This window comes from Bufo bufo, chromosome 2 (genome assembly GCF_905171765.1).
Source record: "Bufo bufo chromosome 2, aBufBuf1.1, whole genome shotgun sequence".
Lineage (NCBI taxonomy): Eukaryota > Metazoa > Chordata > Amphibia > Anura > Bufonidae > Bufo > Bufo bufo.
This window is the reverse complement of record NC_053390.1, coordinates 363,866,594-363,889,815: the sequence shown is the minus strand read 5'-3', so window position 1 is coordinate 363,889,815 and position 23,222 is coordinate 363,866,594. Positions and strand designations below refer to the sequence as shown.

At 45.9% G+C, this 23,222-nt stretch overlaps 1 protein-coding gene across 1 annotated transcript in view; it reads left to right on the top strand.

Moving 5' to 3' along the window:
- Positions 1-23,222, top strand: part of PTPRD (protein tyrosine phosphatase receptor type D) — a 413,356-nt gene that overhangs the window by 357,929 nt on the left and 32,205 nt on the right. Inside the window, 1 exon segment of the mRNA XM_040417151.1 lies at positions 436-561. Coding sequence (XP_040273085.1) covers positions 436-561 — 126 coding nt within the window.

Genomic DNA, 23,222 nt, shown 5'->3' with positions numbered 1-23,222 from the left:
GTATTCCAGCCAATACTAATCTTATGTGTATGACTGGCTTTAGCTTTTATTAACTAAAAGAAATTAGACCTAATTTGCACCATGTCTGTGTTGTGCTATCCCTGAATGTGATTGGGATTTGGGCTAATTTTAGAAGAATAAATAGGTTTACAGTTTGTACCTCTTTATTATGTGTCCTACTACCCATTAGATCACTTTATAGCAGAGTCATTATAATCTTATAATCCCTATACAGATAGTTTTTTCAATAAACTACACCAATACATTAATGGGTTCATAACAAAAAAAATCATGGAAACCTTGCTACAGCTGAATAGGTAGTTGTGGCCACACTAACACATGCAGTTATTGGTTCAGTCTTTAAGATGAAAAAAGTGTCTGATTATTGGGCTTTTTAGTGTTTGATTTTACAGGTTTTAACTTTTTTTATAACAGGAAAAATGTCATCAGTACTGGCCTGCCGAACGTTCTGCCAGATATCAATACTTTGTAGTGGATCCAATGGCAGAATATAACATGCCACAGTATATTCTACGAGAATTTAAAGTAACAGATGCTCGGGTAAGATACCTTTAAAATACTTTATAAGATGCATACTGTTTATTTACACTATTATTATAACTAGGAACCCATTTTATTTATACAATGTATATCAATTACAACAGTGAGTTGGCACATATTTTTTGTCATGCCCCGTCCTGACGGTGTGCGGAGGTCGGGCAGGATAGCAGCACGAGTTTAGTGTTTTGTTTTGGAGCCGTGCTGGATCCGCCTCCCATCAGGTGCACTGGGTGGGGGTTATGAGTTTTAAATAGCACTCCACCCCAGTGCTCTGAGCGGATTATATTATTCACTTTTGTCTTGGAAGCTGGAGAGGAAGGTTGTCTGTTCCAGCGCAGAGAGATAAGTGTGGTTTCTTGTTTGATTGTTTGGTGTCATCTTCCCCATCCAGGTTCTGTGTGCGAGCAGGCTGCTCCTATTTCCCCTCTTCACCATCTCAGGGAATTTAGGGTGTTTCAGTCCAGGCACGGGGACACTTCATACCTACCACAAAGGTATGCATGTGGGCTGAGCAGTGCAGGGAGAGAGGTCAGGGATAAGTTAGGAGGTGACCCTTCCCCTGTCTCTCGCCTAGAGCCTGGTTGGTGGTTTAACTGTTAGTCTGAGTGCACGTCCGCCGTGACATTATAATCCGCCCAAAACTTTGACTGTCATTGCTCAGCGGTTTTGTAATGGCGTCAATTGAGGCATTAGTTGACCGCATGCAGGGGCTATCCCTAGAGGTTGCGGAGCTGCGTGGTTCGGTCGCACAGTGTCAGAGTGCTCTGGCATCAGGAGGAGGTCAAGTTTATGTGGAACCTAAAGTGGCTCTTCCTGATCGATTTGCAGGGGGTACGGGTGACTGTCCATTTTAGAGAGTCCTGCAAATTGTACTTTCGGCTGCGTCCATCTTCATCAGGTGATGAGGGTCAGAGGATAGGAATAATTATTTCTCTGCTTAAAGGGGACGCACAATCCTGGGCCTTTTCTCTGCCACCTGGTTCTCGGCCCTCCGGTCGGTGGAGGAATTTTTTTAAGGCTCTGGGATTGATCTACGACGACCCAGATCGTGTCTCGATGGCAGAGTCGAGATAACGTAATTTATTTCAGGGGGAACATACTGCAGAGGCTTATTGTGTTGAGTTCAGAAGATGGGCTACTGAATCAGAGTGGAATGATCCTGCGTTACGTAGCCAGTTTTGTCAGGGGTTATCTGAAAGACTGAAGGATGCCCTTGCTTTTCATGAATACCCAGACTCTTTGGAGAATGCCATGTCATTAGCAGTACGGCTAGACAGACGTATCAGAGAGAGGTATAGGGCTTCTCCTGCACGAGGTATTCCTGGTAACGCGGGGGTAGCGGAGGAACCCATGCAATTGGGTCAGATTTCTTTTCATTCGGATAGTAGAGACTTTAGGAAATCGCACAAACTATGTTACTATTGTGGAAAGAGTGGTCATTTTGTTTTTGCTTGTCCTTATGTAAAACCACAGGTGGTAGAGAAAAAGAAAAAATAAACTTCCCTGACACTTGGTAGCATGAATGGTGTGGTGGAGCAGGCAGGTATCCAAGCTCCCTGCAGTTCCCGTTTTCTCCTTCCAGCTATGGTGGCGCTGGAGTCAAGAAATATTTTTTTAGAGGTGTTCCTTGATTGTGGTGCTGGTGTAAACCTAATTGACTTTCTTTTCCTCCAAGATTTAGGACTAAGTACTTCCACTTTAGAGAACGAGATTCGTGTTTTTGCAATTGATTCTTCCCCTCTTTCTCAAAGAAGCCTTACTCACATTGTTCATGGTATTCACTTAAGGGTGGGTGATTCACATGTGGAAATTATTTCTTGTTTTGTCATGAAGGATTTGCCAGCTCCTATAGTTTTGGGGTTGCCATGGTTGACTAAACATAACCCAATTATAGACTGGCAAGCGAGACAAATAATCTCTCAGATTTTGCTGATGTCTTTTCGGAGGGTGGGGCTCAGGAATTGCCCCCTCATCGTGAGTATGATTGTCCAGTCAATCTCGTCCCAGGGGCTAAGTTGCCAAAGTCTCGGCTTTATAACATTTCTCAACCCAAAAGAGAGGTCATGCGAAAGTATGTCGCTGAGAGTTTGGCAAAAGGGCATATTAGACCATCTAAGGCTACTTTCACACTAGCGTTCGGAGCGGATCCGTCTGATGTTTCATCAGACGGATCCGCTCCGATAATGCAGACGTTTGCATCCGTTCAGAACTGATCCGTCTGCATTATTACTTAGAAAATTTTCTAAGTCTGAAAGTAGCCTGAGCGGATCCGTTCAGACTTTACATTGAAAGTCAATGGGGAACGGATCCGCTTGAAGATTGAGCCATATAGTGTCATCTTCAAGCGGATCCGTCCCCATTGACTTACATTGTAAGTGTGGACGGATCCGCTCGCCTCCGCACGGCCAGGCGGACACCCGAACGCTGCTAGCAGCGTTCAGGTGTCCGCTCACTGAGCGGAGCGGAGGCTGAACGCTGGCAGGCGGATGCATTCTCAGTGGATCCGCCTCCACTGAGAATGCATTGGGGCCAGACGGATGCGTTCGGGGCCGCTCGTGAGCCCCTTCAAACGGTGCGCACGAGCGGACACCCGAACGCTAGTGTGAAAGTAGCCTAAGTCTCCAGTGGCAGTGGGGTTGTTCTTTGTGAAGAAAAAGGATGGATCACTGAGACCGTGTTTGGATTTCCGGGAATTGAACCGTATTACAGTCCGGGATCCATATCCCCTGCCTTTGATCTCTGACCTTTTTGATCAGATTGTTGGAGCCAAGGTGTTCTCCAAGTTGGATTTGAGAGGGGCCTACAATCTGATCAGAATCAAGGAGGGGGATGAGTGGAAAACGGCCTTCAATACGCACGAGGGTCATTTTGAGAACCTGGTTATGCCTTTTGGGTTGACGAACGCGCCAGCAGTATTTCAGCGATTCGTCAATGACATTTTTCATCATTTGGTGGGGAGGTTCGTAGTAGTTTACCTGGATGATATTTTAATTTATTCTCCTGATCTGAAGACCCATCAGGATCACGTGAGACAGGTTTTGACGATCCTTCGGGAAAATAAATTATATGCTAAATTGGAGAAATGTTTGTTTGCGGTGCAAGAGCTTCCGTTCTTGGCATACCTGCTTTCTGATTCTGGTTTTCGTATGGACCCCGAGAAGGTCCGGGCGGTTCTGGAATGGGACCGACCAGAGAATCAGAAAGCCTTGATGCGGTTCTTGGGGTTTACAAATTATTATAGAAAATGTATTTCAAACTATTCTACCATAGTAAAACCTCTCACTGATATGACCAAGAAGGGCGCCAACGTCTCTGTCTGGTCGGATGAGGCATTGCAGGCCTTTTCGGCTATTAAGGAGCGTTTCGCGTCCGCTCCCATTCTGGTGCAGCCGGATGTGTGTCAGCCATTTGTAGTGGAGGTTGATGCATCAGAGGTGGGGGTTGGAGCGGTACTGTCACAGGGTTCATCCCCTGGCAAGTGGGTCCCGTGTGCCTTTTTCTCCAAGAAGCTCTCGGTCGCCGAGAGGAATTATGATGTTGGAGATGGAGAGTTGTTGGCTATCAAGTTGGCCTTTGAGGAATGGTGCCACTGGTTGGAGGGGGCAGTTCACCCCGTTACGGTATATACAGACCATAAGAATTTGGCATACCTGCAATCTGCCAAGTGTCTGAACCCTAGGCAAGCCAGATGGTCACTGTTTTTTACCAGGTTCAATTTTGTGGTTACCTTTCTCCCAGGGGTCAAGAATGTCAAGGCAGATGCCTTGTCTTGCAGCTTTCCTGGGGGAGGTGATTCAGAGGATCCTGCGCCGATTTTAGCGGATGGGGTGGTGGTCTCCGCTCTATACCCTGAATTGGAGATGGAGGTGTTGGGAGTCCAGGAGGGGGCTCCTGGTTCTTGTCCCCCAGGGAGGTTGTTTGTTCCTGAGGGCCTGCGATACAAGGTGTTCAAGGAACATCACGATACTATCCTTGCTGGACATCCTGGTGGTAAGTCCACCTGTGATCTGGTGTCCCGGAGGTTCTGGTGGCCAGGGTTACGTAAGAGCATTGAGAATTACGTGACAGCCTGTGAAACCTGCGCTCGGTCAAAGGTTGCTCATACTCGACCGGCTGGTTCACTTCTTCCATTGTCTATTCCGTCTCGTCCTTGAACGCACTTGTCTATGGACTTTATTACGGATCTGCCGAGTTCCTCCGGGAGAACAGTGATTTTGGTGGTGGTTGACCGTTTCAGTAAAATGGCTCACTTTATATCACTAACTAGTCTGCCTAACGCTAAGACTCTGGCGCAGATTTTTGTGGATAATATTGTTAAATTGCATGGTATTCCTTCGGCTGTGGTCTCTGATAGGGGCACGCAGTTTGTCTCCAGATTTTGGAGGGCGTTCTGCTCTCGGCTTGGCATTCAACTTTCTTTCTCTTCGGCTTTTCATCCGCAGTCGAATGGTCAGACAGAGCGTACTAATCAAAACCTGGAGACCTACTTGAGGTGTTTTGTGGCTGAGAATCAGGAGGACTGGTCCTCATTCTTGTCCTTAGCAGAATTTGCGTTGAATAACTGTAAGCAGGAGTCCACGGGTAAGTCTCCATTTTCTGCCGCATACGGTTTCTATCCTCAGTTTGGTACCTTTTCTGGGACTGGTTCCTCTGGGATGCCAGAGGAGGAGAGATTCTCTTCTGCCTTATCCTCCATCTGGCGGAGGATTCAAGGGAATTTGGAGAAGATGGGTGAGAGGTATAAACGAATGGCTGACAAGAGACGTGTGACTGGTCCGGACCTGTGTGTGGGTGATCTGGTATGGTTGTCCACTAAGAATATCAAGTTGAGGGTGCCAACTTGGAAACTGGGTCCAAGATTTATTGGCCTGTATAAAATTTCTGCGGTGATCAATCCTGTAGCGCAGGGGTACTCAACTGGCGGACCGCGGTCCAAATACGGACCGCGGCCGCCAGTTGTCCGGACCCCGGCCATCCTTCAGAGCGCTGCTCCTCTCCTGCACACTGTGCCGTGCAGGAGGCGGAGCTTACCGGCGCACTTCCACCTGTCCCACAGCGCAGTGAGACAGGGCTTCCTCCACATGTAAGCGCTCCTCCTCCTGCACACTCTGGCAGCTCTGCTCAATACAGCGGCGGGGCACAGGAGATGATCGTTCTCAGCAGCGCAGGAGGAGTCTCTCCCTCCCCCTGTGCTGCTGCTGTCCCCGCCGCTGCCAATAAGAAGAGGCAGGAGGAGGAGGGGAGGGGCTGTGGCCACTGCGCCACCAATGAAGAAAACTAACCTGTATTACAAATACAGGAGGCGGGTGCTGGAATCAAATAGCCGGCACCCGACCTCTGTGACAGGGAGCTGCGATCAGCTGCAGTTGAGTTAACCCTTCAGGTGCGGTACCTGAGGGGTTAATTGTAGCTGATCGCAGCCCCCTGTCACAAAGGTCGGGTGCCGGCTATTTGATTCCGGCACCCGCCTCCTGTATTTGTATAAGAAACGTTGGTGGCACAGTGCGCCCCCCCCCCCTAGTATAAGAAACATTGGTGCGCAGTGCACCCCTCCCCCCCCTTCCCCATTATAATAAACATTGGTGGCTCAGTGGGAGGTGCCAATGAGGGTTAAAAATAATAAAAGAAAATTAACTCACCTCCTCCAGTTGATCGCTTAACTGCCGGTCTCCTGTTCTTACTTCTTTCTTCAGGACCTGTGGTGACGTCACTGAGCTCATCACATGGCCCATTACCATGGTGATGGATCATGTGATGAGCTCAGTGATGTCACCACAGGTCCTGAAGAAAGAAGTAAGAACTGGAGACCGGCAGCTAATCGATCAACTGGAGGAGGTGAGTAAATTATTTTTTAACCCTCATTGGCACTGCCCACTGCGCCACCAATGTTTATTATATTGGGGGGGCGCACTGCGCCACCAATGTTTATTATTTTGAGGGGGGGCGCACTGCGCCACCAATGTTTATTATGTTGGGGGGCGCACTGCGCCACCAATGTTTATTATATTGGGGGGCACACTGCGCCACCAATGTTTATTATGTTGGGGGGCACACTGCGCCACCAATGTTTATTATATTGGGGGGCACACTGCGCCACCAATGTTTATTATATTGAGGGGGGCGCACTGCGCCACCAATGTTTATTATATTGGGGGGGCACACTGCGCCACCAATGTTTATTATATTGGGGGGGCGCACTGCGCCACCAATGTTTATTATTTTGAGGGGGGGCGCACTGCGCCACCAATGTTTATTATGTTGGGGGGCACACTGCGCCACCAATGTTTATTATGTTGGGGGGCGCACTGCGCCACCAATGTTTATTATATTGGGGGGCACACTGCGCCACCAATGTTTATAATGTTGGGGGGCACACTGCGCCACCAATGTTTATTATGTTGGGGGGCACACTGCGCCACCAATGTTTATTATATTGGGGGGCACATTGCGCCACCAATGTTTATTATATTGAGGGGGGCGCACTGCGCCACCAATGTTTATTATATTGAGGGGGGCGCACTGCGCCAACAATGTTTATTATATTGAGGGGGGCGCACTGCGCCACCAATGTTTATTATATTGGGGGGCACACTGCGCCACCAATGTTTATTATATTGGGGGGCACACTGCGCCACCAATGTTTATTATATTGAGGGGGGGCGCACTGCGCCACCAATGTTTATTATACTGGGGTGATGGGGGGGCGCACTGCGCCACTAATGTTTATTATTTTGAGGGGGGGCGCACTGCGCCACCAATGTTTATTATTTTGAGGGGGGGCGCACTGCGCCACCAATGTTTATTATTTTGAGGGGGGGCGCACTGCGCCACCAATGTTTATTATATTGGGGGGCACACTGCGCCACCAATGTTTATTATATTGAGGGGGGCGCACTGCGCCACCAATGTTTATTATATTGGGGGGGCACACTGCGCCACCAATGTTTATTATATTGGGGGGCACACTGCGCCACCAATGTTTATTATATTGAGGGGGGGCGCACTGCGCCACCAATGTTTATTATACTGGGGTGATGGGGGGGCGCACTGCGCCACTAATGTTTATTATTTTGAGGGGGGGCGCACTGCGCCACCAATGTTTATTATTTTGAGGGGGGGCACACTGCGCCACCAATGTTTATTATTTTGAGGGGGGGCGCACTGCGCCACCATCGTTTATTATATTGGGGGGCACACTGCGCCACCAATGTTTATTATATTGGGGGGCGCACTGCGCCACCAATGTTCATTATATTGAGGGGGGCGCACTGCGCCACCAATGTTTATTATATTGGGGGGGCACACTGCGCCACCAATGTTTATTATATTGGGGGGCACACTGCGCCACCAATGTTTATTATATTGAGGGGGGGCGCACTGCGCCACCAATGTTTATTATACTGGGGTGATGGGGGGGCGCACTGCGCCACTAATGTTTATTATTTTGAGGGGGGGCGCACTGCGCCACCAATGTTTATTATTTTGAGGGGGGGCGCACTGCGCCACCAATGTTTATTATTTTGAGGGGGGGCGCACTGCGCCACCAATGTTTATTATTTTGAGGGGGGGGCGCACTGCGCCACCAATGTTTATTATATTGAGGGGGCCGCCAGACGAAAAAGTCGGACATGTAGTACTTTTAGTCTGGCGGCCTCTCACCGTGCTGCGCCGTAACTCTGCCCCCATCCCCATAGTAGTCGATGGGCACAGAGCAGCGGCACGGCGAAGTAGTGGCAAGATGGATCTGACAGGGTGAGCAGCCTGTCGGATCCGTCCTGCTGCAAGTGTGAAAGTACCCTTACTAATGAGCGCTTCCATCATGGAACGCCCATTAGTACAGCCTTTACCTCCACCGCTACTTGTGCTAGTAAAAAAAAAATATATATTACGGCAGTGTTTCCCAACCAGTGTGCCTCCAGCTGTTGCAAAACTACAACTCCCAGAATGCCTGGACAGCCTTTGGCTGTGCGGGCATGCTGGGAGTTGTAGTTTTGCAACAGCTAGAGGCACACTGGTTGGGAAACACTGTATTACGGTACCTCCACCTCCATTTGCTCACGCTGTGGAGAACACTCCCTGCTGACTAGAAGCTCAGGACAGGACCTACAAGACGCCATCACGTTGGAGCACCGGTCCTGAGCGTGCAGTCAGCAGCAAATGTTCACCGCAGCCAGGTGAATGCTAATATTTTTATTTTTTTTGCAAAAGCAGAGAAGGGGGGCACTAATGGGGGCAATACTCTTACTGGGGGCACTAATGGGGATATTATTCTTACTGGGGCACTAATGTGGCCATTACTAATTCTGGGACTTACCCGGGGCGCTCCACTATAACGTCAGAGCGCCCCACGTGCATGGATCACATGATCGCATGGCATCTTTACTGTTGGCGTTCAGCTCGGACCTTCACCTGACTGCAGACCCTGGTATGTGGACCTTTAATAAAACTAGTTGAGTACCCCTGCTGTAGCGTTTCGGCTGGATCTTCCGCAGACTTGGAGGATCCATGATGTGTTCCACAGGTCGTTACTAAAAAAATATGTGAAACCAGTGGAACCATCGCCATTGCCTCCTCCTCCTCCTCCTCCTCTTCGAGGGAAACTTGGAGTTCGAGATCTCCAGGATTCTCGACTCTAGAATTCTTCGGGGTTCCCTTCAGTACATGGTACACTGGAGGGGATACGGCCCTGAGGAGAGGACGTGGGTTCCGGCGCTAGATGTCAACACCAGCCGACTGGTGAGGGCTTTTCATAGGTCCCATCCGGATAAGGTTGGTCCGGGGTGTCCGGAGGTCACCCGTAGAAGGGGGGGTACCGTTATGCCCGGTCCTGACGGTGTGCGGAGGTCGGCCAGGATAGCAGCACGAGTTTAGTGTTTTGTTTTGGAGTCGTGCTGGATCCGCCTCCCATCAGGTGCACTGGGTGGGGTTATGAGTTTAAATAGCACTTCACCCCAGTGCTCTGAGCGGATTATATTATTCACTTTTGTCTTGGAAGCTGGAGAGGAAGGTTGTCTGTTCCAGCGCAGAGAGATAAGTGTGGTTTCTTGTTTGATTGTTTGGTGTCATCTTCCCCATCCAGGTTCTGTGCGAGCAGGCTGCTCCTATTTCCCCTCTTCACCATCTCAGGGAATTTAGGGTGTTTCAGTCCAGGCACAGGGACACTTCATACCTACCACAAAGGTATGCATGTGAGCTGAGCAGTGCAGGGAGAGAGGTCAGGGATAAGTTAGGAGGTGACCCTTCCCCTGTCTCTCGCCTAGAGCCTGGTTGGTGGTTTAACTGTTAGTCTGAGTGCACGTCCGCCGTGACATTTTTATTGAAATAGCAAATTGTATCTGCTCACCAGAAGAGAAGCTTTTTATATTCGGAATGTATTTGACTTTCTACCTATATATATTCAAAGGGGTTGTATAACACTAGAAAAGAGGGTCACTATTTTAGGCACTCTTGTGCATGGCTATGTCTAGTATTGTAGCTTAGCACCAGTTCAATGAAGAGTAATGCAGTGAAGAGTAGTAAAAATAAAAACAGAAATGTCAGTCCTGTGTCCCAGAACACGGACAATTACTTGCGCTGCTGGTTCCGATGTGGTGTGGTGGGTAGTTCACACTCGAGAGTCATGCAATAAAAAGATTTGAAACCGCGCTGCTTAAGATCAGTCGAATGCTGCACAGGTGAAAGAAACAGGGTACTAGCCTCCGTCCTCCTCTCTCAAGGGGTTCAATCCTCCTCTGACACCTCCTCTGTAGGATTAAATGACCGGCATATAGTGAAGTACCCTCTTAGTTGTTATTAAAAAAAGGTTTTATTCTACTCACAAACAATGGTAGATAACAGGCATGTCACAATAAATAAGTTTGAATTGATTTTATTGTGACATGCCTGTTATCTACCATTGTTTGTGAGTAGAATAAAACCTTTTTTTAATAACAACTAAGAGGGTACTTCATATCCTTCAAGCTACTTCCCTTTCTGAAAGTGATTTGTGGGTACTCCTCAATAACTTAATGTCAGGGTCCATCAAAAGAATTGGCCAGTGCTTTTTGATGATTTCCGTGGCGTGACTTGATGCTCCATCATATGTGGTGATGAAGCAGATTTTTTAATCTTCTGAGTCTCTAGTTTTGGGTATCAGTAGCTCAGTTCAGTTTCACCCTAGGGCAGATTGGAATACGGATTTCAGAGTGTAGTCTGGGTAACCACTGGCTCCAAAGCTTTTTCACTTGTGTGGTGAATTACCTTTTTTCCAAACTGTTTCAAAGAAGTTGTAAATACTGTCCCCAGGGTATCCCTTTTCTAAGGGATAGTGGATAGCTACTCTGCCAATGGAGTACCGAGTTTGTGGCAGTGGGCTTACGGTAGATAGTGCTGACCTGTTCATCCAATGCCATTTTATATACTGTATACAGACATCCAAAAAAAGGAGGGCATGTTCATCAAATTCATGATTAAACCGGAGGCCAATAGTATTGTTATCGAGCCCACTGACAAATGTAGCAAATGATTTTTTGGTGTCATTCCAGATTATGAAAATGTTGTCTATGTACCTAGCCCTTAACATGATGCGCTCGGTAACAATAGACAACACCTCCCCGATAGACCGTGGTGGCTTCCCACCAGACCAGGAGCAAATTGGCATAAACCAATTGCAGTGTCCCTGAGCTGGTTGTACACCTTATCACCTGAAGAGAAAAAAATTATGTGTGAGTTGAAATTGGAGAAGAGAATGCATTATGTGCTAGGTATTTTTGGCCCTGCATACTAAGGTAGTAATCAACCGCATGTAATCCAAATTTGTGTGGGATTGAAGAATAAAGGGCTTCCTCATCAGCACTACCCAGTAATGAATTCTTATCCACCGTAATACCTTCCAGTCTCTTCTCTGGTCACAACACCTCCTAAAGGTAGACATTTTTTTTTTTGCATTAGCTTTATTTGTTGCCGCTCTTTGGGCAGAGGCGACTACATTTGATACCTGTAGCAAACAAACTGAATCTCTGTCTGATTTAAATAAAAACTCATATATAAATACAAGGGCAAATAAAAAGTTTGAAGGGTTGTCCAAGTTATATAAACACTCAGGCAACCCTGGTAAATGTCATAAAATAACAAAGGGATACTCAGCTCCTCTGCTTTTTTTAATGCGCTGCTGTCAGGTCATCATTGTTGCTGTTTGTTTTTCTGGCTACAGCAGTGAGGTTTTGTGCACACAGGTCACTGCTCCAACCAACCACTGGCCTCAGCAGCAGTGGTTACTTGTGCACGGAACTTCACCACTGCAGCAAAGAAGATGACGTCAGCAGCAGTAGCACAAGAGCTCAGCATTTGAAGAATTAACGGAGAAAACAGATGAGTATTCATTCATTCATTTGTTATGTTAGGCCATTTACAGGAGTTGCCTAAGTTTTTATATAACTCGGACAACCTTTTTAAGCTTACCCAAATCCATCTCTAGAAAGAGATATAATAATCCCTGGAGAGAGGAGCAGCCAACTGTCTTCGAACACTCGGTAGGACATTAAGAGAACACAAGGAGGGGACAGGAGCAAATGCCTTTTCATAGGTTGATTCTAATTGTATTAAACCTTTATTTCACCTGTCCAAAGCATGCAGTAGGGGAATAAATCCTCATGAATGTGCTGCTGTGCAGGATGTCTGGGAATTATCGAATATGTGGGAATGTCTAGCATGAACACTGTATGACTTCTATTTTGCCACAGACAGTTGAGTCAAAATACAGCCTTACACACTATAATTCTGATTTTGACTTTACCCGTGTCATGCTCCATTCCCATAAGAGGCGTTCTGTTTTTCTGGCTGATGTATGAGGTGCTCTGTTAACAAGCAGGGTCCAGATTTTCCTCATTGTCCAGGAATTTCAGATTTATCATACTGAGTAACTTGCTCATTCGATTTTTTTTGCCAGCAACATTTACTTCTTAGCAGTAGGATCTAACCTAGCATCCAATTTGTACACTGTAAGCTACATGATATCCATTTTTCTACCTAAAACCTTAACCGACCCTACAGTATGATAAGATTTTCCAGTACATTGAAGTCCCCATCTTCTGTGTATTAGTGCATGTATTCTTGACATTGATACAGGGATTCCACTTAAGTATTGTGGATTACTGGAATTTAGATTTTTTTTGGTTAAAAATCAGATGATTCTGAAAGATAGTTTTATAGTACCGTATACATATATTTATTTCCATATTTTTCACATGGTTATTATGATTAATAAACAGATATAGTCATTTCATAAAGTGCATTATACTCAATGCATATTCTCACGCCATTTTATTTCAGTTTATAATTACTGTAGTTGATGGTCATGTGAAATATGCATTTGCAAAACCATGACTGTACTCAGCTTTCCCTAGTAGTGCCATAGAGAATGAATGGAGCAGCAGAGCACATGTTTGATTGCCACTCCATTTATACAGGGGGACACAGGCCCCTAATTTTCACGATTGGTGGGGGCTTCCACCGATCAGATACCTTTCTTCTATCATGATAAGAGACACATTTAAATTTTGGGACAACCCCTTTAATCTTTATTGTGCCTCTATTACCCATTTTGGAAAATGCATTTTTTAGAAGAGTTCCCAAAAAAAAAGGTGATCAAAGGATGTCCTGCAGATGGAAAACCTAGTGGCCATCTGTCATTTATAGGTAAACCTGGCAGCAAGTTTTCAGGTTTATTGCAGTTCCACAATAGGGAAAATTAAGCATTACATGGTGTTCATTGAGATGGTGTGAAACGCGGATCTGTAAAATACAGATAATTTCCATGGGACCCGAGACTTTAATGTCCGTGGTCCACAGATGCTACACCCAGAGGGGCTGTCTGGGTGAAGAAGGGGATATGTCCAGTTTCAGCTCCGAACCCGGACAACCCCTTTAAAGGGTTTCTGTCACCCCGCAAAACTCATTTTTTTTTTTTTGGATAGTTAGATTCCTCATAGTGCGATATAGGAGAATATAATGCTCTTACTTACTTTCATGCGGCCGATTCTTTATAAAACGAATTTTTATAATATGTAAATGAGGGCTCTACCAGCAAGTAGGGCGTCTACTTGCTGGTAGCTGCTGCAGAAATCCGCCCCCTCGCCGTGTTGATTGACAGGGCCAGCCGTGATCTCCTCCTCCGGCCGGCCCTGTCAGTAATTCAAAAATCGCGTGCCTCGCGTCATTCGGCGCAGGCGCTCTGAGATGAGGAGGCTCGTCTCCTCAGCACTCCCTCAGTGCGCCTGCGCCGATGACGTCTTCTCTTTCGGTGATGTCATCGGCGCAGGCGCACTGAGGGAGTGCTGAGGATACGAGCCTCCTCATCTCAGAGCGCCTGCGCCGAATGACGCGAGGCGCGCGATTTTTGAATTACTGACAGGGCCGGCCGGAGGAGGAGATCACGGCTGGCCCTGTCAATCAACACGGCGAGGGGGCGGATTTCTGCAGCAGCTACCAGCAAGTAGACGCCCTACTTGCTGGTAGAGCCCTCATTTACATATTATAAAAGTTCGTTTTATAAAGAATCGGCCGCATGAAAGTAAGTAAGAGCATTATATTCTCCTATATCGCACTATGAGAAATCTAACTATCCAAAAAAAAAAAATGAGTTTTGCGGGGTGACAGAAACCCTTTAAGAGTTAATGATCTGCATTATCGATGATCACAGACTTTACTCCGGGTGTCTACTGTGTAAAACAACAGAAACCCCTGGGCTATGACCCTCTTGAGCTCTTAAATTGGCGTCATATTTAAAGTCCTTGTTCTGCCACCTATTATTTTAGAGGTCATTGAGACCAGTATGGACTACCCGCTGTCATTCTCAGGGGATGAAAACGTGAGGATAGAGAAGAGAGCAAACCCTGTATCCTTCAATTGATAAAGCCCTGTTGACAGCAATCTATAATTCATCTCTGTGAAAGTTTTCTGCTCAGTAAGCATTTCAATATACCCTTTTGTTTCCTTGGATCACTGCATAATCCTGTAGAATTAAGAAATGTTACTATGATGCATACTGTTGCTACTGGTCCAGATGCTCTCCTGGGTGTGGGGAAAGAACATCAGGCTAAGCCTGTACACAAAAGACTCCTCGCCCACATTAAATTACATCCCTGCCTGTAGCCAATAGAATTAAAAAATATTATCATGCCATGTGCTGTTGCTATTGGTCAAGGTCAAGACCTTGTTGCCTCTGTTTTGTAGGGGTTACGGATAAAACCTGGAGATGGATACCCATCTAGGAGCTGTAATGACTATATAAAGAGCTCATAAGAAAGGATATAGTCACAACTGTGAAGATACAGGGTTATCAGAGTCAATGTATCTCATGAAAATCTACATGCTACATATCCGTATGCTTTTAAGAGTCTAAAGATGCACCAAGTGGCTCATGCCGGATGGTAAATTTGGCTCCTTTGGACATTTTTGTCTGGGCTTACACCAGCCATTGTATATGCACTCACCTAAAGAATTATTAGGAACACCTGTTCTATTTCTCATTAATGCAATTATCTAGTCAACCAATCACATGGCAGTTGCTTCAATGCATTTAGGGGTGTGGTCCTGGTCAAGACAATCTCCTGAACTCCAAACTGAATGTCAGAATGGGAAAGAAAGGTGATTTAAGCAATTTTGAGCGTGGCATGGTTGTTGGTGCCAGACGGGCCGGTCTGAGTATTTCACAATCTGCTCAGTTACTGGGATTTTTACGCACAACCATTTCTAGGGTTTACAAAGAATGGAGTAAAAAGGGAAAAACATCCAGTATGCGGCAGTCCTGTGGGCAAAAATGCCTTGTGGATGCTAGAGGTCAGAGGAGAATGGGCCGACTGATTCAAGCTGATAGAAGAGCAACGTTGACTGAAATAACCACTCGTTACAACCGAGGTTTGCAGCAAAGCATTTGTGAAGCCACAACACGCACAACCTTGAGGCGGATGGGCTACAACAGCAGAAGACCCCACCGGGTACCACTCATCTCCACTACAAATAGGAAAAAGAGGCTACAATTTGCACGGGCTCACCAAAATTGGACTGTTGAAGACTGGAAAAATGTTGCCTGGTCTGATGAGTCTCGATTTCTGTTGAGACATTCAAATGGTAGAGTCCGAATTTGGCGTAAACAGAATGAGAACATGCATCCATCCTCTGATGGCTACTTCCAGCAGGATAATGCACCATGTCACAAAGCTTGAATCATTTCAAATTGGTTTCTTGAGCATGACAATGAGTTCACTGTACTAAAATGGCCCCCACAGTCGCCAGATCTCAACCCAATAGAGCATCTTTGGGATGTGGTGGAACGGGAGCTTCGTGCCCTGGATGTGCATCCCTCAAATCTCCATCAACTGCAAGATGCTATCCTATCAATATGGGCCAACATTTCTAAAGAATGCTATCAGCACCTTGTTGAATCAATGCCATGTAGAATTAAGGCAGTTCTGAAGGCAAAAGGGGGTCCAAAACCGTATTAGTATGGTGTTCCTAATAATTCTTTAGGTGAGTGTATATCATAATGAAACATATGGATGAAAGGTATACACCATATTATTTTGGACTATTCTCCTCAATCTTGTGCTGCTAACTTCTGGTGCATCTAATAGTCCAAACACCGGCATTAGAAGCAGGAGACTCTGAGCTTACTGACAGGTCCTGGCAGGGCAGTTGGGAGTATACAGCATGTACTGTGCTCACTGAACTGTCACATATTACACATATATACATGGCAATAACTCGAGACTCCTAGTACTGCTTCAGACTGGGTAATCTTAGGCAGCAAGGTTGTCCCTAATAATGATATTGCTGTGTGCCTGGCATAGTCAGTGGGCAACTGTGATGAAACACTGTGGCTGGCATAGATTGGGGGCACTAAGAATAGCGTACTCAGGGGACATTATGTCTGGCAATGGGATGAAGCACTGTGGCTGACATATGCTACTTTCACATCTGCGATTTCCCTTTCCACTATTGAGATCCGTCATAGGATCTCAATGGGGGAAAACGCTTCCTTTTGTCCCCATTTATTGTCAATCGGGACAAAACTGAACTGAATGAAAAGGAGTGCTCCAAAATGCACTCCGTTCCATTTGGTTGTGTCCCCGTTTGCAAACAGTGTTTTTCTGTCTGTGATATGGTGCGGAGCAAGACGGATCCGTTATGACACACAATGTAAGTCAATGGTGGTTTTCTCAGACATAAAAGAAAATGTGACTTCCGGTTCCGGCGCGCGCATGAGAGACTGAGCTAAACACCCTTCAAAAAGTTTTTTTTTTCCACACTGACCCCCCCCCCGAACAGTGGCCAGAGGTAGTGGATGGAGAAGTTCCTAAGAAAGGACGGCACAGCGAGCATACCAGCGCATCCTTCACAAACCGAAGACAAGCAGCTGCGAAGCAAGATGGCGGCCGCGGAGAAAGCACAGCGATTTACCTGGACAGCGACGCAGCCACCAGCCAAGCAAGTCGAGTTGGGGACTGAGGATGCGGAGGTTAGTTTATCCCCTGATCAAGATCTTACCATCTCCTGCCGCAATATAGCGATAGAAGTGGCAAAATTACTGGCGCCAGAGATTAAATCCACCCTGGAAGCCACAGTCTCTGCAGCGCTCCTCCAAATCCAAAAGGAAGTCTCCCAGATAGCAGAGCTGGAGCAGAGAATGTCTATGATGGAAGAGGAGATGGAGAAAACGCAGGTGCAGGTCCGTGAGGTGTTGTCTAATAATCGGGCACTTAAAGACAAGATGGAGGACCTGGAGAATCGATCGAGGAGAAGTAATCTCCGGGTGGTGGGGCTGCCGGAAGATATCCTGCCATCACAGCTGCCACAGATATTCGCCACGGAACTCCCTCAAGCTCTGGGACTACAAGGCAAATACACCGTGGAGAGGGCCCATAGACTGGGTCCGGCCCGACCCGCTGAGGAGGAAGGGGGCCGTTCTAGGCCGAGACCGGCCATAGCGAAATATTTAAATTATGCCGCCAAAGAAGCGATCCTGAAGAAATACAAGGGAGCCCAAAACCCTCTCATGTTAAGGGGCGCGAAAGTGTTCCTCTTCAGCGATTATTCTATGGAAGTAACAAAACGGCGGAGAGCTTCTTCGCAAATCTGTTCTACCTTAGTCAAGCGAAAAATAAAATTTGCGCTGCTGTTCCCTGCCACACTGAGGATATTTCATCAAGATGGTTGTATTGATACATACCTCACTCCAAAGGAAGCGTAGGAAGCGATGGACATTGATACGGACGGGGAGCCGAGACCAGTGAAAAGCAGGAAGCTGTCAGGACCTGTACCAAATCGGAGGTGGGAGAAACTTGCGGACTCACAGGGCCGGCAGGGTTCTTCAAGGATCGAGGAAGCTCAGGAGGATTCCCAGGACTGAGAAGAAGGAGGCTTGGAGGACATGTATTTGCCAGGACTGCCGAGAAGGTGGTCATTAGATGAATCAGTATATGGTCTACGAAATGGAGGGTAACGGTGCTGGGATTCATTTGGTTAATGAAAAGGGGAAAAGGGGAAGAAGAGGGCGATACTTGACATAGGGGGAAATATAGATCAAAACTGAACCAAAAGTGGGGGGGAGGGGAAGAGAAAAGTGGGGAAAATGGAGGAAAAAAATAAAAATCTATCATAAATATGACATGTTAACTTGGAAGAGAGCGGTACTACAGGGTTCACTTTAGTGATCATATACTGAAAATTTGCTTAGGGCTTTGGGTGGGGGAGATTCTTATAGAGTTTATCTGTGTAGTTCTTAGTTACTGGCTAGGGAGGATCGGAGTAACGACAGCTCCGGTGGTGGCGCGAAAAAAGAGAAGTCAAGGCTATTAATATGATGTCGTTGTTGAAAGTAATTCATGTTCATGGTTGGGGAGGGGAAGGGAGGGAGGGGGGATGTTCTAAATGGGGAACTGTCGCTTTTGTTGCTGCTCATAGCTGTTTTGTACTTTAACTCACTGGTCATGGAGGGGAGGTCTATCCCTCCTCCAGATGCGTCTCTAATAATAGCCCTAAATCGAATACCTTTATGAGAATAGTCACGTGGAATGTCAAAGGTCTGCGTTCCCAGACTAAACGTAGCATGGTATTAAGACATCTCAAGAAACTAAAGGCAGATGTTGCCCTGTTGCAGGAGACGCATCTGGAGGAGCTCGACTTCTGGAGGATGCGCAAGCAGTGGGTTGGTCAGGTATTGTGATCTTCATCGGTGGGTAGAAAGGCAGGTACAATGATGCTATTCCACAGACATTTACAGTACACTGTAAACAAATGTGAAACAGATGAGGAGGGTAGAATCATGAGAGTAGAGTTAGGTCTGAAGGGGGGTAATCTGACCCTATATAATATATATTCCCCAAATACGGGCCAATCTGGGTTTTATCAAGCACTGGAGACCTTAATCCTGCAAAATAAGGGCCACCAAATGATAGGTGGATGTGATTTTAATAGAATGCGTAATAGTGTAGAAGACAGAAAACAGGAGAAACGTAGTCAGCTCTCGCAGAACCCGGAAGGAGCCCATACATTAACCCTGTTGTTGGAGGCGACTGGCCTAACTGACATCTGGAGACATCATCACCCGATAGATAGGGAGTATTCTCACTACTCTCACCCCCAACGGTCTTGGTCTAGAATAGATTACCTGTTAATGTCTCCGGACATGGTTCCGAGAACTCAAAAAACTGAAATAGCTGATCTGCTGATATCAGATCACGCTCCGTTGTGGGTTGAGGTTACTGAGTCTCTTCCTAGGGGGTCGGATCATGTTTGGAGAATGCCTAGTCACCTACTGTTGGATGAGGATTTTAATGATAGATTGAAGGGATGGTGGTGGGAGTACTCCCAAGATAATGAGCCTCACAGGCAGACCCCTGAGCATTTTTGGGAAACGGCTAAGGCAGTGCTAAGAGGGCGCATAATGTCTTTTACAATAGGGCAGAAAAGAGATATACAGGGAAAATATGAGCAAGCGATTCAGTTGGTTCGGTTAGCATATACAAAATATCTAGATGACCCGTCAGATATTAATAGAATACAGTGGATCACAGCAAAACATAACTATGACTATTTGCAAGAAGGCAAGGTCAAATGGTTTGCAGATTGCAAACAAGCCACCCTGTTTAAGCATGGAAACAAAGCAGGTAAACTATTGGCGAACCTGACGCGCCCATATACTAGGCGTGTACAAGTTTATCCCCTTAGAGATGAAAAAGGAGTTCTGCACACCCACCCTAGAAAGATGGTAGAAATTATGAAAGACTATTTCACAGCTATGTATTCTCAAGACTCTTATGACGAAGGGTTAGCGCGGGAGCTTCTGGAGAAGGCACGACTCCCGTCATTGTCAAACGAGGCGTTAGCAAGTCTTAATGCGGAAATTATGGAGGCTGAAATAACACATACGATCAAATCCCTACAGAACGGAAAATCGCCAGGCCCCGACGGATTTCCAGCGGAATTCTATAAAATTCATGGGCTAGAGATTGTATCGGTGCTGACCGCTTTATTCAATGGGGTGATTCAGGGGGGCAGAATACCGCCATCCGGTAATACGGCATACATTAAACTTATTCCTAAAGAAGGAAAGGATTTAACAAACCCGGAATCATTCAGACCTATTTCCTTGATTAACCAGGATCTAAAGATAGCTTCTAAACTCTTGGCCAACAGACTGGCATTGCTTATGCCAGATATAATCGGGGACCATCAGGTAGGTTTCATTAAAGGTCGTTTGGCCGTAACAAATATTAGGAAGGTACTGGCAGTGCAAGATAGCATGAAGGGGAAGTTGCCGAATAGCTCACACGCCCTCATGGCAGTAGATGCCACGAAGGCATTTGATAATGTCAGTTGGCAATGGCTTAAGGATGTTCTGGACACAATGGCCTTGAAAGGTAACTTTAGGAACTATATTACAGCGCTATACGCAGCCCCGCAGGCGAGGGTACACGTTCCGGGTTTTCTGTCAGAAGTAATACAACTTAATAAGCGAATGAGACAGGGATGCCCATTATCGCCCTTATTGTTAGATCTAGCGCTGGAACCTTTGGCTTTATATCTCATACGATCTAATATACAGTACAGACCAAAAGTTTGGACACACCTTCTCATTCAAAGAGTTTTCTTTATTTTCATGACTATGAAGGCATCAAAACTATAAATTAACACATGTGGAATTATATACATAACAAACAAGTGTGAAACAACTGAAAATATGTCATATTCTAGGTTCTTCAAAGTAGCCACCTTTTGCTTTGATAACTGCTTTGCACATTCTTGGCATTCTCTTGGTGAGCTTCAAGAGGTAGTCCCCTGAAATGGTCTTCCAACAGTCTTGAAGGAGTTCCCAGAGATGCTTAGCACTTGTTGGCCCTTTTGCCTTCACTCTGCGGTCCAGCTCACCCCAAACCATCTCAATTGGGTTCAGGTCCGGTGACTGTGGAGGCCAGGTCATCTGGCACAGCACCCCATCACTCTCCTTCATGGTCAAATAGCCCTTACTTTCAAAGTTTTCCAAATTTTTCGGCTGACTGACTGACCTTCATTTCTTAAAGTAATGATGGCCACTCGTTTTTCTTTACTTAGCTGCTTTTTTCTTGCCATAATACAAATTCTAACAGTCTATTCAGTAGGACTATCAGCTGTGTATCCACCTGACTTCTCCTCAACGCAACTGAAGGTCCCAACCCCATTTATAAGGCAAGAAATCCCACTTATTAAACCTGACAGGGCACACCTGTGAAGTGAAAACCATTTCAGGGGACTACCTCTTGAAGCTCACCAAGAGAATGCCAAGAGTGTGCAAAGCAGTAATCAAAGCAAAAGGTGGCTACTTTGAAGAACCTAGAATATGACATATTTTCAGTTGTTTCACACTTGTTTGTTATGTATATAATTCCACATGTGTTAATTCATAGTTTTGATGCCTTCAGTGTGAATCTACAATTTTCATAGTCATGAAAATAAAGAAAACTCTTTGAATGAGAAGGTGTGTCCAAACTTTTGGTCTGTACTGTATATGAGGGGATTAAAGTGGGAAAAGAGGTGCTGAAACTTACATGCTTTGCTGATGATCTTTTAATTTATATGGGAGCTTCAGACCTACATTTACAGTCAATACTTGAGACATTACAAAAATATAGTGGTGTAACGGGGAAAAAATAAATGTGTCCAAGAGTCAACTTTTGCTTTTGGGGGACCAAAACAGACTAAATATGTCCCAGACTGGAGTAGAGCTGAAGAAAGAATATAGGTAGAACCGCCTCTTCAATTTATACGTTGAATTATCCACCATTAATTAGTAAGATTATCAAGGAGCTTGACTTAACTGGATGGAATTACCATTGTCTCTGACAGGGAGGGCGTACCTAATAAAAATGGTTAGTTTCCCCAAGATGCTTTATCCGCTTCAGATGATCCCGATGCTACTGAAGCATGTGGACATAAGGAAACTACAATCGGCTTTCGTAACATTCCTCTGGGGAAAAAAAAGGCCCCGCATAGCGTATAAAAAATTATGTTTACACAAGTGGGAAGGAGGTTTGAAAATGCCGGATATTAGATTATATAACTTGGCAGCTCTGTTTCGGCATGTGAGAGATTGGGTGTGGGGTACCGATTACTTCTCAGCAGGTAAGATAGAAAGGGAATTGGCGCAACCATGGAATTTAGCGGCCCTGTTACATACCAGACTAAAGGATCTCCCAACAGATATTAAACATTCAGTACTACTCAGAGACACCATTATGACATGGAAAGCAGTTAGGAAAATGTATAAGTTGCCGATATATGTGTCACCCCAGATGCCCCTGTGGTCCCTCCCAACCTTTCCACAAGGAAGGGATAACGGGATGTTTAAAAGATGGAGGGAGAAAGGCATCCATACTCTCAGAGATATAATGGGGATGTCAGATAATATGTGGATGATGTGGGAACAAGTGGTAGGTAAAAACCAACTATCTGAATCACTTTCACTGTCATATCTTCATCTTTCGACGTATTGTAAGGCCCAGTCGAAATCATTGGGAGAGTCCGACAGACTGACTTGGTTTGCAGCTCTCCTAGGGGGAAAAGATGGGTCGACTTCATTGTCAGAGCTGTACAGGCGTATTCATAGTACAAGCTATATAGGCTTGGCAAAAAGTGTATTTGCGCATTGGGAAAGAGACATAAAAAAAAGTAGACCTCTCCCTTAAAATGAGAGAGGGTTTGGAATACATTAGAAAGGCAATCCAGAGCGAACAATGGCGAGAGTCGCAGCTGAGAATCTTACATAAAGCCACATATGCCTTCAATCTCTCCTACGCTAATGCCCCAGCTCATTACCTGAGAGAATGCCCGAAGTGTTCGCAACCGAAAGCGGATCTCTTACATGGGTTGTAGACAGATCAAGCCACTGTGGGAAGAGGTGATTTCCTTCATCAAAGAGGTATGGGACATATAAGTAAAAGCAGAGCCCCAGCAATGTATATTCCAATATATCCCAGTGGGACAAGATGAATCCCAAGGGAGAGGTATAGCAGAACCGGGAGTGCATATAATACTTATGGCGGTCAAAAAATGCCTGCTACGCTATTGGCTGTTAAATACACTCCCCACCAAAGATGAAGTTCTAGGTTTGGTAAAGAAGGTATTATATATGTAAAGACTGGAAGCTG